Below are 16,862 nucleotides of genomic sequence, written 5' to 3' on the forward strand. Positions count from 1 at the left end.
CTCTCCCTGAGACATCCCAATGCCAGCCCAGCTGGCTTAGCCCCACTCCATCCCCGCCCTGAGCTAGAAGAGAGCACCTACTCTACCATGGGACACTCAGGTCACAGTGGTACCTGTATTTATCTTAACCCCTGGTGGCCATTTCTATTCACTGAGAGATTACATCATGTGCAGCTGTCTCCTTGCTAGACGTTGAACATCCCGAGGGCAGTGGATTTTTTTTTTAGTTAGTGTGTACCCGCATCTAACTCAGAACTTAGGAAATACTACCCAGTCAGGAAGTCCTTGCTTGGGACTGGGGATGAGGCTCAACATTGGAGCGCTTGCCTACTACGCTGAGGTCTTGGTTCTATTTCCAGCAGCGCAAAACAAAACAGCTACAAAACCTTGCTGAGTGGATGAGTGACGGCTCAGAGCTGTGACCAGCACCTCGGTGTGCTTCTCTAGGTGTCTAAGGATGGATAGACTCACACACCCTAGGTTAGATGCCATGTCGGTGCACCAGACACAGCAACTGCCAGCTCTATTCCAAACTCTTTTGACACAGGACTCACTGTGGGTGCCCAGCATGATGTCCTATGGAGAGAGAGTGGGAGGACCGGCTGTCTCCCCACTTCCAGTCCGTGGGAGACACGTGGTACGTGGGGCAGCCTTTGCTTATGTGCCCAGCCCACAAGGTAAGTACTGCTCCCATACCCTAAGTCCTGCTTGCCCTCGGTTGCCTATTTCCTGGTAAGGCTGCTGTCCATCTACTATATCTCCTGGGTCCTGGGACCTCTGGAAACTCCTAATCAGCCTTCCTCCTCAGTCCTACACAGGATTCCAGGGACATCCACCTATGCATTCTCCAGTCTGAGCCCAGTGACCCTCACAGAGCACAGCTGTCCCTATGGGGAGGTCCTGGAATGTCATGACCAACTACCTGCCAAGCTGGTCCAGGAAGAGGAGCAAAAGCCAGGTGGGCTAGGTTGGGGGGGCAGCAAGGACATGAGCATACACTGCCCTCATACCCTAACCCACCGTACTCATGCCTGCAAACCTCCAGAGCCCAGGCTGTCCCAGAAGCTGCACCAGGTTGGCACAAAGCTCCTCAAGGTACCACTGATGCTGGGCTTCCTGTACCTCTTTGTGTGCTCCCTGGACGTGCTCAGCTCTGCCTTCCAGCTAGCAGGAGGTAGGGCCCAGGCAGAGGAGGTCAGGGGAGGGGTCCAGAAGGACCTCGGATGATGCCGCCTTGTGTTCTGCAGGGAAGGTGGCTGGTGATATCTTCAAGGACAATGCCATCCTGTCCAACCCAGTGGCAGGGCTGGTGGTGGGGATTCTGGTGACAGTATTGGTGCAGAGTTCTAGCACCTCGACATCTATCATCGTCAGCATGGTCTCCTCCGGCTGTGAGTGGTCCCAACATGGCCAGGGATGGAGCCCAGGGGCCTGAGGCTCCAGCGTGAGGGTGGAGTGTGGGTGGGGATGCTCTCCATCTTCGCCTGTATTGTCCTTGAAAGCGGGATAAGGGTTGAGCCAGGGTGTTCCAGAAACTGGGGAGAGTGAAAAGGGGGAGCATAGATCCTGGAAGACCCACATCCATTCAGCCACATAGTCACTCAGGAAGCTAGAGAAAACCAGTCTGTGAAAGTGATCACAAGCAGGCAGAGGCAGGCAGAACTCTGGGGGTTCGAGACCAGCCTGGTCCACAGAGCGAGTTCCAGAACAGCCAGAAAGACACAGAGAGACCCTGTCTCAGGAAATGAATAAATAATCACACACATGTGATTTATCACACAGATTTGACTTTCGAAATCGTGTGGCTGGGTGTGCAAGTCTGACATTTACAGGGAGAGAAATTTGGAAGGGCAGGCTAGGATGTGTAGGCAGAAACCGATCCTGCAGGCCATAGGTGAGCTTTCTTTCTCCAGGAAGCTTCAGTTTTACACTGGAGGCTTTTTCATCCCTTTGGGTGAGGCTGCCCAGAACATCAAGAATAGACTCCTGGGGGCTGGAGAGGTGGCTCAGAAGTTAAGAGCACTTCCTGCTCTTCCAGAGGTCCTGAGTTCAAGTTCCAGCAACCACATGGTGGCTCACAGCCATCTATAATGAGATCTGGTGCCCTCTTCTGGTATTTAGGGATGCATGGAGGCAGAATGCTGTACGCATAATAAATAAATAAATCTTCTTAAAGAAAAAAGAATAGACTTCTTTACCCGGGACTAGGGAGTCTCAGTGGGTGAGAGTACTTGGTACAGGTGTGAAGGTCTGGGTTTGAATTTCCAGCGCTCACATAAGAGGCTGAGCACAACTGCATATACACGAGAGGCTGAGCACAGCTGCACACACACCAGTGCTGGGGGCAGGGGCAGGGGCAGAATTGCTGGGGCTTCTAGCTGCCACCTAGCTCTCGATTCAGCAAGAGATGCTGCTGTGTGGTGATGCAGTCGGGGGTGGGAAAAGCCACCTGAGCTCTCCTGGTCTCCACTTCAGAGTTTACACACTTCTCACTCACACACACACACACACACACACACAGAGACAGAGACACAGAGAGAGAGACAGAGAGACAGAGAGAGAGAAGAGAGACACAGAGAGAGAGAGAGAGAGAGAGAGAGAGAGAGAGAGAAGCACAGAATGTGGATCGCACAAGGAGTGAGTTCTCACAACGCACTCCCAAGCACATGTTCACTCTGAAGAGCACGCCCGGGTCCACCCTGTACAGTGCACACTCATCTTTGTCACCTGTGGATATGCTCACACACGTGTAACTACACAGATCATGCACACATGGACCTGTGAGGTTAGGGAGTCAAGAATAAACTTGGAAAAGGTTGTCTGGGGCTAGGACACAGTCATGGGCTTGGTAGGAGTTATTCTAGGGCAAAGCCTTACGGCCACAACCCAATCATCTGAGAGGCCCCTCTTCCGCCAGTGTTGGAGGTGAGCTCTGCCATTCCGATCATCATGGGCTCCAACATCGGAACCTCGGTCACCAACACCATTGTGGCCCTAATGCAGGCAGGGGACAGGACTGACTTCCGGCGGTGAGCTGGGGAAGGAGGGTGGGGTCTCGTGCTTGCTGGGGAGAAGGCAGAACTGGGTGCCAGGACCCGCCTTGAGGACACCTTGAGTCCAGCTGTGCCACAATGTGGTGTCCCTGCTCAGGGCTTTTGCAGGGGCCACAGTGCACGACTGCTTTAACTGGCTGTCTGTTCTGGTCCTGCTGCCCCTGGAGGTTGCCACGGGCTACCTGCACCATGTCACTGGGCTCGTGGTTTCCTCCTTCAACATCCGTGGTGGCGGAGATGCCCCTGACCTTCTCAAGGTCATCACAGAGCCCTTCACAAGACTAATCATCCAGGTGAGGACAGGACCTGGCTGGCATGGGGTGGGCAGATGTGGGGCAGGGCGTGGCCCTACCTTCACCTCTCTGCGTCACCTCTCTCACAGCTGGACAGGTCTGTCATCACCAGCATTGCCACGGGGGATGAGTCCCTGAGGAATCACAGTCTCATCCGGATTTGGTGCCACGAGGACCCACCAGAGGTGAGTTCCAGAGCCAAACCCAGGTAAGACGACACTCTCTTTGGACAATCGCCTGCTCGTTCCATAGACCTTGGAGATCATTTAGCTCAGGAAGAGCCGATAATGTGGACTTGTTCTGTGGTGTACACCCATGGCAAACATTGGCAAGTATTGGCAAACCCTCCTAACTGCACTCCCTGCTTTAGAAAATGTCATCTATACATTCGCACTGGCACATAATTAGCTGATCTGGCCTGGTGGCTGGCTTCCTCCCTTCCTCCTCCCTCCATCCCTCCCTCCCTCCCTCCATCCCTCCCTCCCTCCCTCCATCCCTCCCTCCCTCCCTCCATCCCTTCCTCCCTCTCTTTCTCTCTTCCTTTCTTTTTGTCTTTTCTTTTGCTGTTGTTGTTTTGTTTTCAAGACAGGTTTCATTGTGTGGCCCTGGCTATCCTGGAACTCTCTCTGTAGACCAGGCTGGCCTTGAACTCACAGAGATCCATCTACCTGTCCCTTCCTCCTGAGTGCTGGGATTAAAGGTGTACGACACCACCAGCCCCAGTTTGGCCCAGTGGTTTTCAAAGAGCTGTTGTTTCCTAGATTAACAGTATCAATACTACCTGTGAACCTATTAGAAATGTAAAGTATATACAGATGAGAAAATCCACTGCGTAGAATATATACATCAGCCGGGCATTGGTAGCGCACGCCTTTAATCCAAGCACTCAGGAGGCAGAGGCAGGCGGATCTCTGTGAGCTTGAGGCCAGCCTGGTCTACAAAGCGAGTTCCAGGATAGCCCCCAAAGCAATACAGAGAAACCCTGCCTTGAAAATCAAAACCTACAAGCCTGTTGAGAAACTTGGACCTTGGAATTTGGGTTGAGGGGGGCAAAACAGTGGCTGTCACACTGGGCAGCCCCTGAGAGAGACAGCAGTCACTCAGGCTGGCAGGGGACTTTACACCAGGAACCACATGCCCCTGGTCCTTCCGCATTGTTTCTGCATCTCCTACTACCCAGAATGAAAAACTGCTCAGATCAGTTGGACATTCATGGATCAGGCATTATGCCTATGGTACAAAGCATAATAGCAAGGCGATTAGCATACTTTCTTACTCAGCCATAAAAGGGAAAATGCTTCATCCAAACGCAACCTTCCAAATTGGCTTCCCCTTAATTATTACATTCAAGAAATCACTCCACTTAGAAAAGCTACGGGAAATCCAAAGCACACAGCGGAGGCACTGAGTCCATCCCCCACCTCCCCTCCCCTTGCTGGTGGATGTTCCTGGACCTCTACACCAGAACTCACAGAGAACACCCCAGCGCACCCCGTGAAGCTCAGCTGCAACCCAGGTGGCACACAGCGCCAGCTCTTCTGAGGCTTCAAGGCAGCTTGACAACAAAAAGCCCACGTGGACCGCTTTGATGCTGGCTTTGTGACCTGCCTGACGCATGAGCCACCTTCTCATGAGCTCTCTGGCACTGTCAGGAAAGCTCTGTGAGTCATTGCAGCCTCAAAAAGCACACCCTGAGTAGAGGAAGACGAATCGAATACTGATGATAAAAAAAAAAAGAGGTCAAGGTGAGATTCCTGGCCTGATGTCTGGCCTGGGCAAGTCCCTACCTGTGCTCTGAACATCTTCACCCGCTGAAGTCCTGGGGCAAGAGCGGCCAGGTGGACCGTTTCACACAACGGAAACTGAGGTTCAGCGATATGGAGTAACTGCCGTGTTCCCTCGATGGGCCTGCCTTCCGGCTCCTTGCTGTCCCAGCTGTCACTTGCCAGAGTACTGTTTCAGGTCCCCCGAGGTAGCAAGGAAACCTTTCTCTGTAACAGCTGGTGGTGTTTCTTGGTTTGGAATGCTCTCTGGACCTGTCCCCTCAGGGATGTGGCTCGCACAGCCACATCAGGGTTCTTGGCATGAGCTTTGGTGAGTCTCCCTTTATTAGCCTCCCTCACCTCGGCCTCAAAGTTTCTCCTCGTTTTTTTCAACACTCGTACTGGGGACTGAATGCTGGTCAAACCAGTCTCCAGGGGACTTGTGCCACGCAGGACAGGATGGGAGCCCAGTGACCTAGCATTGTCCTCGAAATTCCCTTTCTGTGAGTCACATTGTGAACTGACAACTGTGCCTGCCTGATTTTAACAGCGTCTTTGGAGGACGGGCAACTAGGGGCAGTGTTAATACCCCCCCCCTCCACAGAGGAAACGACGGCCTCACTCAGACGCACACAGGCTTCCTGGATTACTGGTTCCCATGAGGGAGGAAGGTCTCCATCCTGATGGGGTCCTCACTCCTCATTGCACTCCATCCCCCGGATGCTGGCCTAAAGTACCTCCATCTGTGTCTGTTTCTGCCCAGGGAGCCACCAGACCACCCTGGACACCTAGGGCTGGTGGGCTGGGGAGGCTCTGGGAACTTCTCCTTTCAGCCACCAGATGGTGCTGCTGGCCCAGAGCGCCCCTGTTTCCAAAAGAACAAAGGCCCCACAGCTACCATATCCCCAGCGGGGGAAGCTATTGTGCAAATCCACATCCTCTGCGTTCTCTCCTGAGGGAGGACTCTTAGAGTACCGCAGTCCTCTGTGAACGTTGCCATGTCCTCCAGTTCCCAGAAGTGTCTCAGTCTAGAGTGTCCCTGCAGGCTTCTAAATGCTGACTCTCCAAGACGCTTCCAGCTCGCCCGTGGGGAAAAGAAGAGCGTTAGAGACTTCACGTTGTGGAGACAGTCCAAGCCCAGAGAGCTTACTATGGCTCCGTGGCACATGGATGGGCGTGGCTCAGCCACAGTGTGAGCCGAGGAAGGTCATTTGTTCCATTTTCCCTTCAGTGTCTCCACCCCACTCCGTTTCTGTCCTCCGCTCTGTCCCAGAGAGGATGGACGCACCTTGGGAGCGCCCAGATCTAGGCCTCTGAGCTGCAGTAACTAAGCCACAGTTCCCCCCGGGGGGTGTTGTCTCTCCCCTCAGTTCCTTCCTGTCTTGGCTTTACGGTGGACCCCTCTCTGTCACCCCTACTGTCTCTACATTCCCCTCCTGCACTTTAGGGACCCTGGCTCCCCTTCTGGGCACAGTTAAGGCCACACAACCCCAGGAAGAAAAGCCAAGGTTCCAGACCCCTGGAGGAGGACAGAGAGCACAGCTCGGTGATGGAGTACGGGATTAGTGTGTATGAGGTCTGGGTTCAGGGTTCAGTCTCCAGCACCAAAAATGCAAAGTACACTCCAGATATCAGCCCTCAGCCTTGTCCTGCCCCTAAGGTGGGACCTATGCCAAACTCCTCCTCTGACCTCTATATGACCCACAAGTCCCCTCCCTAGGAGGCCCCCACACGCAGCTCAGAGAAAGCCAGTGAGGCACACACACACACACACACACACACACACACACACACACACACACACACATTTCAGGAGATCTCTGCTCCCCAGCAGTCTGGCTGGGGACCTCCCGGAAGGTCCACCAAGTTCCTTCCCCAAAGCGCCAGTATCCACAGGCATGTGTACAGGAGTCACTGGTCACGATCTAAGAGGTTAGTCACATTCCATGTGGGGTGCCCAGGAAGTCAGGAAGAGAGACGATCGGTCCCTTACCTGGAAGCTGTGGCAGGACAGACCCCGAGGTGAGGAGTTGGTGCATCTTCTCTCCTTTGACCTTTACATTTTAATATTCCAATTCATTTTTCCCAAATATTTATTTATTTTTATGTCCATTGGTGTTTTGCCCGTGTGTATGTCTGTGTGAGGGCGTCAGATCCCCTGGAACTGGAGTTACAGACAGCTGTGAGCAGCAGTGTGGGTGCTGGGAATTGAACCTGTGTCCTCTAAGAGCAGGCAGTGCTCTTAACAGCTGAGCCATCTCTCCAGCCCCCATCCATGTAAACAGGCTAAGAGGCAGTCTTGACCAGCCCCAGATAGATGATATAAAAAGCAGGACTTGGCACTCGGGAGGCAGAGGCAGGCGGGTCTCTGTGAGTTCTAGACCAGCCTGGTCTACAGAGTGAGTTCTAGGACAACTTCCAAAACAATACAGAGAAACTCTGTCTTGAAAAACAAAAAACAAAAAAAAACAAACAAACAAACCAAAAAAGAAACAGGATTTGGCACTCGGCAAACACCTGGCTTTCCCTGACTAAACCCTCTTCTCTCTCTTACCAGGCAGATAGTCACCCTCTCTCCATTAGCCTAGCTTTTGTTTCTAGTTTTGTTTTACTCTTGAGACAAGATCTCACTCTAGTATGAGCTGGCCTTAAACTCATGGCAATCCCCCTGCCTTAGCTTCCCAAGTGCCCATCTGGATTTCTGTCCTATCAGATGATTTCATCCTACGTTCTTGCCTAGAGTTCAGGGCTCCAGGCTCGATGGCCCGAGGCCTAGATTTAGTGATGTGGGAATAACAGCTGAGCGCATGCTTTGCTCTGCCCAAGCTGGCATAGCTCACTAATGCACGAATCTCGCCAACCAGCTGCCAGAAACAGCGTCACAGCAGGGGTTTTGTTTTGCTTGTTTGGGGTGCTGCTCGTGCAGACGAGGGCTGTACCACTGTCTTGAGCCCCAGCCTGGCATACATTCTCCACATGCACATGGTTGGGAACAGAACCTAAAGAAGCTATAGCATCACGTTATCAGCACCCCGCTTGAACCCCACCCTTAGCTTCTCCACAGCCACGCCTACTCTGTTTCCTCCTGCCCAGTTGCATAGATCCCGGGCACCAGCTAGAGAAGAAAGGAATTTGGGTTTCTAATGAAGCTACAGACTGACAATCGAAAGACTGAAGGGATGGACACTTCTGCTGGCCAGGGAACTCTGCTTCCTAGAGCTTGTAAATGTGCTCTGTAGTCCTAGAGACACAGGCCTGTGAATTCCAAGTACTTGGGAGGCTGAGGCAGGAGGATGGCAAACCCAAGGCCTACCTGGACAATTCAGTGAGGCCCTGTCTCAAGATAAAATATGAAACGAGAGGGAAAAAATGAAAGGAGAACTCGGGGTGTAACTCGGTGGTGGGATTTCTGCCTAATATTTGTGAGCGTGTATGCTCAGTCCACAGTACTGGGGAAAAAAATCTCAGGATAGCTACGGCATGCATAGAGGTTGAAGGACTTTACCTAAGGCCCCAGAATTATGGTTTCTCCTATAGAACTAGCAGCTGGGCCACACTGAGATCCATCTCTGTGACCCACGGTCTTCATGTGCGGCTTGGGTCATAACTCACGTCACCTGCCTGATCTTTTGTTCCCTGTATCTGGGGGATTTACCAGACAGACCCTCTGCTATACCCTCTGCGGTCGCCCACCCTTCTTCCACTTGGAACTTCCCAAGGACAAGGAATTGAGCCAGGGCAGAATGGATCTTGGGCTGAGTGACCTTTAGGGGATCACGGGGCAGGTACTCAGGAAGAAGGCGTTGAGAAAGGATCTGGTAAGGAGAGATGGGGAGAGGGAGAGAAGGGCTTTCAGAACAAGGGTTATAGATGTCACGGAGAGGTGGGGAACCAAGCAAGAAGCTCCTAGTCTGGTGACTGGGGGTCCCCCCGGTCCCGGGGGTTGCCAGGTCAGGGGAGTGATGGGTAGAATATATATATATACAAGGCCACGTTCTGGGGCGGTAAGGATTTCAGTGTCATCTTTTTTTTCCAGAGGAGATGGGCTCAGAGCTGGCAAGCAGCATGTTCACAATCCCAGAGCCCAAGAGCCTCTCCACAGCTCCCATTGCTCCCAAACCTCCTCCTTAGCTCTGCTAAGATTCTCTAAGTCACCTTCCTCTGAATTTAGGCTCCCACATTGATGTCCAGGATAGAGGCCAACATCAGTCTTGCAAATACCACCATGGAGAAATGTAAGTACCTACAACATGGGAGGAGCACAGGGAGCCATCCCCGGGCTGGCTACTGCTGTGTCCAGCTCCAGGAAAGACAGCTGACTTCTGGGCTTAGGTCAGTCGCTGCTGTGGAGGCTGAAGGAAGTTGATGTAGGAGCCAGGCTTGCAGCCACATGGGGTGGCAAAGCTGGGAAGCAGGGTGTGGCAGTGAACCCTCAGCATCCTGATGCTACTCTTTCAGGCAACCATCTCTTCGTGGACACGGGACTGCCTGACTTGGCCGTGGGGCTCATTCTACTGGCTGGCTCGCTGGTGGTTCTGTGCAGTTGTCTGATTCTCCTTGTTAAGATGCTCAACTCTCTGCTCAAGGGTCAAGTGGCCAATGTCATCCAGAAAGTCATCAATACGGGTGAGCCGAGGGGAAGGCTGCAGGTCTATGCGGGGCGCAGATGAGCCCTTTCGGGAGTTGTTAAATCCACCCCTGTTATCTGTGAGCCTCCGTTTCCCCTATGTGAGTCAGGAAGGGTAGGACCAGGTCGTCTCGGAGGCTCCTGAGATGCGGACAGTCACAAAGCTGGGACTGTGGCTGGTAGTTGTGTGCCCCAGCCGATGGGCAGTCTTAGAAGCCACTGTTTAGTTTTCATTTGGTCTGGATTTTTGTAAGGCATGGTCTCATGCAGCCCATGATGTCCTAGACCTTGCTATATGACCTAGACCAGCCAAGGACTTCTGACGTTCTTGCTTTGACTTCTCAAGTGCTAGGATTACATCTATGCATGACCATGTCTAGGTAAAAAAAAAAAGCCTCTGTTTAACTGACAAATGGACACTAAGCCCTTACTGTGTGACACAGAATACAGGAACCAGGCAAATAGATGGATCCTGACCCCAGGATCCCAGAATTGTGATTTCCTCATAGAACCAGGCAACGGGGCCGTGCTGGGCTGTGTCCCAAATAGTGACAATGCCATAGAGTTAAGTAGCTGTTATCTCTATCGGCCCACCTGGGTGGGCCCATCATTTCGGGTACCAACCAAACCTTGCGTCTACCTGGGTCTTCCTCAGGGAGACCCTCACTTTATTCCCAGTAGACGAGGAAAGGAAGGAATAAATTTGAAGCTGGGGCAAGGTGATTGCCAAGGAGACAGAAAGATGGCAGCAGGACGGAATACAGAAGAGGCTGTTCCTGTGGATGGTCAGAGGTCTCTCTGAGGAGGGGCACTTGAGTTGAGCGAGGAGTCAAATGTGGACGAAGGGGCCAGTTGTGGTAGCACATACCTGTCGTTCCAGCACTCGAGAAGTATAGGCAGAAGGATTTTGAGGCTAGCTTAGGCTCTATAGAAAGAACTTGTCTAAACAAACAAAATAATAATTTTTCCCCAGACAATGTTCTTTATGTAGCCTTGGTTATTTTGGAACTTGACCTGTAGACCAAAATAGCCTCCAAAACAATACAGAGAAAACCTGTCTCGAAAAAAACAAAAAACAAAAAAAAGCAACAAAAAACAAAAACAAAAACATGATTCACAAAGCTCTACCAAAATAAACTTGGAGGAGGGCTAGAGACGCGGCTCTATTGGCGCTATGCTTGTCTTCAAGCCTGAGAGCCTGAGTTGGACGCCCATAGCCCACATAAAAAGTCAGAAGTGGGGTGATGCCTGTACCACGAGTGCTATCAGGCAGGGGAACCCTGTATGGTTGGCCAGCAGGTCAAGCCATTTGATGAGATCTAGGCTGAGTGAGAGACCTTGTCTCAAAAAAATAAGATGGAGAGAGATAAAGACACCCAAACTGACCTCTGGCTTCCACACACAGAGAAACAAAATAAATGGATGAAAGCCAGATGTGATGGCTAGTAACTGTGGCCCCTGCGCTCTGAAGGCTGAGGCAGGAGGATTGATGAGAGTCTGAGGAGAGCCTGGACTATACAGGGGAGCTTTCACTGCTACCTCCTCCCAAAGCCCTCCACAGGAAACAAACAGTAGACAGAGGGTAAGAATGTTGCTCAATGATGAAGCATTTGCCCAGCAATGGAGGCTTGGGGTCTAACCCCAACACTGATAATAAGAGAGTCTTGGGAGTAGGAAAAGCAAGGGAGGTCAGGAAGGGCTTTCTAGCAAGGAGGTGAACCTGAAGGGTGAAATAGTTGACATTCTTCATCTGTGGGACCCTGATCTGCAGATTCAGTCAGTCGTGAATCAAAAGCATTTCAGACAAGTAAGTGCATCTGTCTTGAAGCAGAATTTTCTCATTTGTCTGGAACAATACAGCGTAACAAATATTTCCTGCTTTTTTGTTTGTTTTTCTGAGACAGGGTTTCTCTGTGTAGCTTTGGAACCTATCATGGCACTGCTTTGTAGACCAGGCTGGTCTTGAACTCACAAAGATCCTCCTGCCTCTGCCTCCCGAGTGCTGGGATTAAAAGTGTGTGCCACCAACGCCCAGCTCAAATATTTATGCTTTTACAATGTTTGTTTCCTTGTTTTGGTTTTTTGAGGCAGAGTCTCACAATGCAGCCCTGGCTGGTATGAAACTCGCTATATAGACCAGGCAGACCTTAAACTTATAGAAATCCACCTGCCTGTGACTTCTGAGTGTTGAAATTAATGTTCGTCACTAATATATAAAATCACTTTATTCCGTTTGGGTGTGTGCACATGTGCACACCACAGCACATGTGACGGTCACATGACTACTTGCTTGAGTTGGCTCTCTCCATGTAGATCCCAAGGATTGAACTCAGGTCGTGAGGCTTAGCAGCAGAAGTCTCTTTCTGCTCAGCCACCTCGGAGTCACAGCCTTGACTTAGATATGATAAGTCATCCAGATGTGACTTACATTAGGTAAATCATCCAGATGTGACTTAAGTCACGCTGCAGCATGAGCACTGGCTCTAGGCGAAGGCTTCACTGTTACAAGAAGCACGCTTAGATGTCGGTGTCCGTGGGCATCCTTGACCTGCTCCCCGTGGATTCAGATACTGGAGCGTGGTGGGCAGAGCACAGCTAGCGCAACGGAACACAAGAGTTACAGCCCAAGTGAGGAAGTGCGTTGACCACCAGAGCAAGCCAGGCAAACAAAGCTGTTAAGGGCCAGCAGGGGACCAGCCAGACTCTTCCAGGGCAACTACTTCCTAAGGAGGTCCTCGAAGGGCAAGCCCCTGCTCTCTCAAGACCTCTCACTAACATGGCTTCCCGTGGATTTGGGGTCCTTTCAGACTTTCCGGCCCCCTTCACCTGGGTCACAGGCTACTTTGCCATGGTCGTGGGCGCCAGCATGACCTTTGTTGTCCAGAGTAGCTCGGTGTTTACCTCAGCCATCACCCCACTCATCGGTGAGTGCTCGTCCAGCAAAGGGCAGCAGGGGGTGGCTCATGTCCAGCAATGGGCAGCAGGGGTGTGGCTCTGTCCAGCAATGGGCAGCAGGGGTGTGGCTCTGTCCAGCAATGGGCAGCAGGGGTGAGTGCTCTTCCAGCAATGGGCAGTAGGGGGGTGGCTCATGTCCAGCAATGGGCAGCAGGGGGGTGGCTCATGTTCAACAATGGGCAGCAGGGGTGTGGCTCGTGTCCAGCAATGGGCAGCAGGGGTGAGTGCTCTTCCAGCAATGGGCAGCAGGGGGTGGGCTGTGCGTGTGCACTCAGTAAACATCTGGAATGGCATATTCTCTCCTGCCCACCAGGCCTGGGTGTGATCAGTATTGAGCGTGCCTACCCTCTCACACTGGGCTCCAACATTGGCACTACCACAACAGCCATCCTGGCAGCACTGGCCAGCCCCAAGGAGAAGCTGTCCAGCTCCTTTCAGGTACGTGGGGAGAGAGGGCTGTCGGTGGCCTTAGAGGGCTGGGGTGCAGGCCCAGTGGAGGATGTGACAACATACAGCCAACACCAGTTGCCTGCTAAGGCCACCCACTCCTCACTGGGAACCATTCCAGACAAAGTAGACTTAATTCCTCTCTCAGGGATCTTTTTTTATGGTTTTTCTTTTTTGGGGGGGGGTTTCGAGACAGGGTTTCTCTGTGGCTTTGGAGGCTGTCCTGGAACTAGCTCTTGTAGACCAGGCTGGCCTCGAACTCACAGAGATCCACCTGTCTCTGCCTCCCAAGTGCTTTTTTATGGTTTTTCGAGACAGGGTTTCTCTGTATTGTTTTGTTTTTGTTTGGTTTTTGTTGTTGTTGTTTTTCAAGACAGGGTTTCTCTGTGTTTTTTGGAGGCTGTCCTGGAACTCACTCTGTAGACCTGGCTAGCCTCAAACTCACAGAGATCCGCCTGCCTCGAGTGTTGGGATTAAAGGCATGCGCCACCACCGCTCGCACACAGTATTTGAATAACCAGTCTGGCGTGATCTGGAGCGATGGGCCCGCAGGTTTTCTCCTGCTACCCTGAGCATGTGGGGCCTCTGTCCGGTGCACGTGGGAGCGCACCCTAACCCAGCCCCTGCATCCTCCTCTGCAGATTGCCCTCTGCCACTTCTTCTTCAACATCTCGGGCATCCTGCTGTGGTACCCACTGCCCTGCACGCGCCTGCCCATCCGCATGGCCAAGGCACTGGGCAAACGCACCGCCAAGTACCGCTGGTTCGCCGTCCTGTACCTGCTGGTGTGCTTCCTGCTTTTGCCCTCGCTGGTGTTTGGCATTTCCATGGCGGGCTGGCAGGCTATGGTGGGCGTGGGCGCACCCTTTGGGGCCCTGCTGGCCTTTGTGGTGCTTGTTAATGTCCTGCAGAACCGGAGTCCTGGACACCTACCCCCGTGGCTGCAGACATGGGACTTCCTGCCCCACTGGATGCACTCTCTGCAACCCCTGGACGGCCTTATCACACGAGCCACCTTGTGCTGCGCCAGGCCTGAGCCCCGCTCGCCCCAGCTTCCCCCTAGAGTCTTCCTGGAGGAGCTCCCCCCAGCCACGCCCTCCCCCCACCTGGCCCTGCCTACTCACAATGCCACCCGTCTCTAGGGAACGGTATTTTTATGGAGCCCACAGCCGAAGGGCAGAGGAGTATGTGTGTGTGTGTGTGCGCGTGCGCGCGCGCGCGCGTGCGCCCGTGCTGCGCACGCGTGTGTGTGCGTGTAAATGCACATCATCTGAGGTTCTCGATGCTGTGCCACCCTTGGGTACCCGTCCACACTCGGACCACACTGATGTGGGCTTTTGCAATTAAGAGCAGTATGCACACGTACACGTCAGGTGTGACCATCAGTCAGGTATAGCCCGTGTGTATGCATTGTGTGTCAACCCATGCCTGTGCACGGACAAAGCTACACATATACTGTATGTATACACACGAGACTGCATACAAGGTGCAGGCTGTCTGGTCCCAAGTTTGGTTGTTTGTAGATACAAACCCGAAGCGAGACCCGAGCTTGTGTCCTTGTGCACACGCGATTACTGTGGCGGGAAGGTGTGTCTGCATCAGTGACCATGTGGTTGTTTGCTGGTGCTCAGAGGGGAGCGTCCGGGTCGCTGACTGAATTCTCACCCCTCTCTGCCACCTTCGTTCCCAATGCCATTTTCCTCGTCCTCACCGAGGGTTCCAGCACCACAGTTATGAAACCTTTGCCCAACCCTTCTTGATGAAAACCAGAAAGGAATAAACTCTCATTACTTGGGAATACTTTTGCAACGCCACCCTCCCTCAAACGCTCACTGGACTAACGGCCTTCAGCCCTGCATGCTTAGCGTCTGCCTGGCCCTGCCTTTGTGAGCCCAGTCCATAATCACAGCTCCCACAAATCCCTCCAGACTGGGAGCCGCCCCTGAGGTGAATTGGCACCTCCACACCCTGGTATCCCTTGACTTGTAAAGCCATGCAACTTCAACCCCCACGTTTCATTCTCCCTGAGACGGGTGCTCCAGAATAAGTGACCAGTGGAGGCCTGTTGGGGCCACTGGAAAACGGGGCTGTGTGGTAGCTGTGGGCAATGGAGGCCTTGCCCTACTCACAGAGGGCGGAGAGAGAACGGCTCCTCCCTCCAGCCTCTGTCCTAAACAGATCTGAGCTTTGCCTTGTCCACAAAGCGCTGCCCTGGAGCTGAGGCTGGCAGAGTGACGGTTAACGGGGGGGGGTCGGGGGGGCACATGACTGCCGCATCTCTTCCCTGAAGTCTGAGGGTTTCTATGGAGGCTCTGAAGAGTCTGTGGCCCCCCTCTGTGTGTGATGGGGTCGGAGATGCCTGGGGATGTAGAGCTGTTCTGGGACTAGCCAGCTACATCCTGTCAGCTACTCACAACTCTTGCTTCAAGTGAACGGGCAGAAATAGAGCTAGCCCTCCGTGTACGAGGGCTTTACCTCTGCCAGCTGTGCCAACCGTTGATAGAAAAATGTTAAAGTTCCATCTGCACCGATCATACAAGGGCATTAAAAAAATTAAGTATTCCTTACCTGTAGAACACAGTAGCTGGCTTTTACATTCTATTAGGTGTTTGTCACCTGGAGATCACACACCAGGGGGCTGCAGGTAGGTCTTTTGGAAACACTGTCATTTTGCACGAGAAACTTGAGTATCTGAAGATTTGAGCGGGTATCCAGGAGGTGATTGACAGCATCCTGAGGGGCACTTAACCTCCATTCTGAAACCCCACAGACCTTGACTGCTGTTGACTGGTGTGTGCTGGGGAGGGAGGGGGTGGAAAAGACTCCCGTCGTTGCTATGCCTACATGTGTGGAGAATTCCTGAGGTAAAATCGGAGAGCCTGCTACCCCAAGTGTGCTTCCTCAGCTGTGACGTTCTAGGGCCCTGGGGAAGTACCACAGCACTCAGACCAAGGCATCTACCTCAGCAGGAGTGGGCAGGGCACAGGAGGCCTGGAAGCCTACCAGAATTATTTTTTCCTTCAAGAGTCTCCCCATAAACTAGTTTCCTTGTTTGCGCAAAGAGGGTGAGCCCACAGCGCGCTCCGTTCACAGTTTATTCTGGTCCCCCTACCACCGTGGGTGGCCTGACTGCCCGGCTAGGAGCACTGCTCCCGCAGCCCGCCAATCAGGTCGTGCACTGTCTTGTTAAGGATGCCTCCATGCACGCCTCGTCTGCCCATGAGCACCAGGAGAGCCCGCGGCGTGTGGCCCACGCAAATCGCTCGCCCGTCCAGTCCCTTGGTGCGTGCGTCTAGTACTCCGTCGCCCTCGGCCAGCAGGTAGTCGCGGATAACGCAGCAGCGGCGACCTGCCACGCTCAGACCGGTCTGCAGAAAGGTGTGCCGGTCCGGCCCGGTGAGCACACCCACCTCCTGCGGGGAGATGGCCGCCAGCAGACCCCCGGGCCGCGATGCCCACACGCAGCGATTGTCCGAGTGGCCCACGATGGCCACATCGTCGATGCGCTGGTCCCGCAGCACAGCACTGATATAGCCCTTCCAGTCACCCATCCTCCGCTGAGAGTCCGCACCTGTACCTTGCGCTCGCGCTCGCGCTCGACGGGGTGGCCCTCTGCTCTGAGAGCTAGGAACGCCTGCTCTGCTCCGGGAAGTTCGCACGCACGGCGGGCTGTGACGTGAGGCAAACGTCACAGAACCTCTGTCTAGGTGGGGAGTGTGAGGGT

The 16,862-nt window shown here is 53.2% G+C and overlaps 2 protein-coding genes across 2 annotated transcripts; one reads left to right on the plus strand and one right to left on the minus strand.

Moving 5' to 3' along the window:
- Positions 1–568: 568 nt before the first annotated feature.
- Slc34a1 (solute carrier family 34 member 1) lies at positions 569–14,299 on the plus strand. The gene is made up of 12 exons (XM_005078356.4): positions 569–677; positions 809–958; positions 1,046–1,174; positions 1,248–1,391; positions 2,918–3,029; positions 3,151–3,346; positions 3,436–3,531; positions 9,281–9,344; positions 9,568–9,735; positions 12,544–12,660; positions 13,005–13,129; positions 13,780–14,299. Exons 1-12 carry the CDS (start codon positions 569–571, stop codon positions 14,278–14,280), a joined length of 1,911 nt encoding a protein of 636 aa, XP_005078413.1. The 3' UTR covers positions 14,281–14,299.
- Positions 14,300–16,219: 1,920 nt separating this feature from the next.
- Pfn3 (profilin 3) lies at positions 16,220–16,804 on the minus strand. The gene has a single exon (XM_040756221.1). The coding sequence runs from the start codon at positions 16,687–16,689 to the stop codon at positions 16,276–16,278; it is 414 nt and encodes a 137-aa protein (XP_040612155.1). The 5' UTR covers positions 16,690–16,804; the 3' UTR covers positions 16,220–16,275.
- Positions 16,805–16,862: the final 58 nt, after the last annotated feature.

The sequence above is a fragment of the Mesocricetus auratus genome, unplaced genomic scaffold (assembly GCF_017639785.1).
Source record: "Mesocricetus auratus isolate SY011 unplaced genomic scaffold, BCM_Maur_2.0 Super-Scaffold_100013, whole genome shotgun sequence".
NCBI classification, from domain to species: domain Eukaryota; kingdom Metazoa; phylum Chordata; class Mammalia; order Rodentia; family Cricetidae; genus Mesocricetus; species Mesocricetus auratus.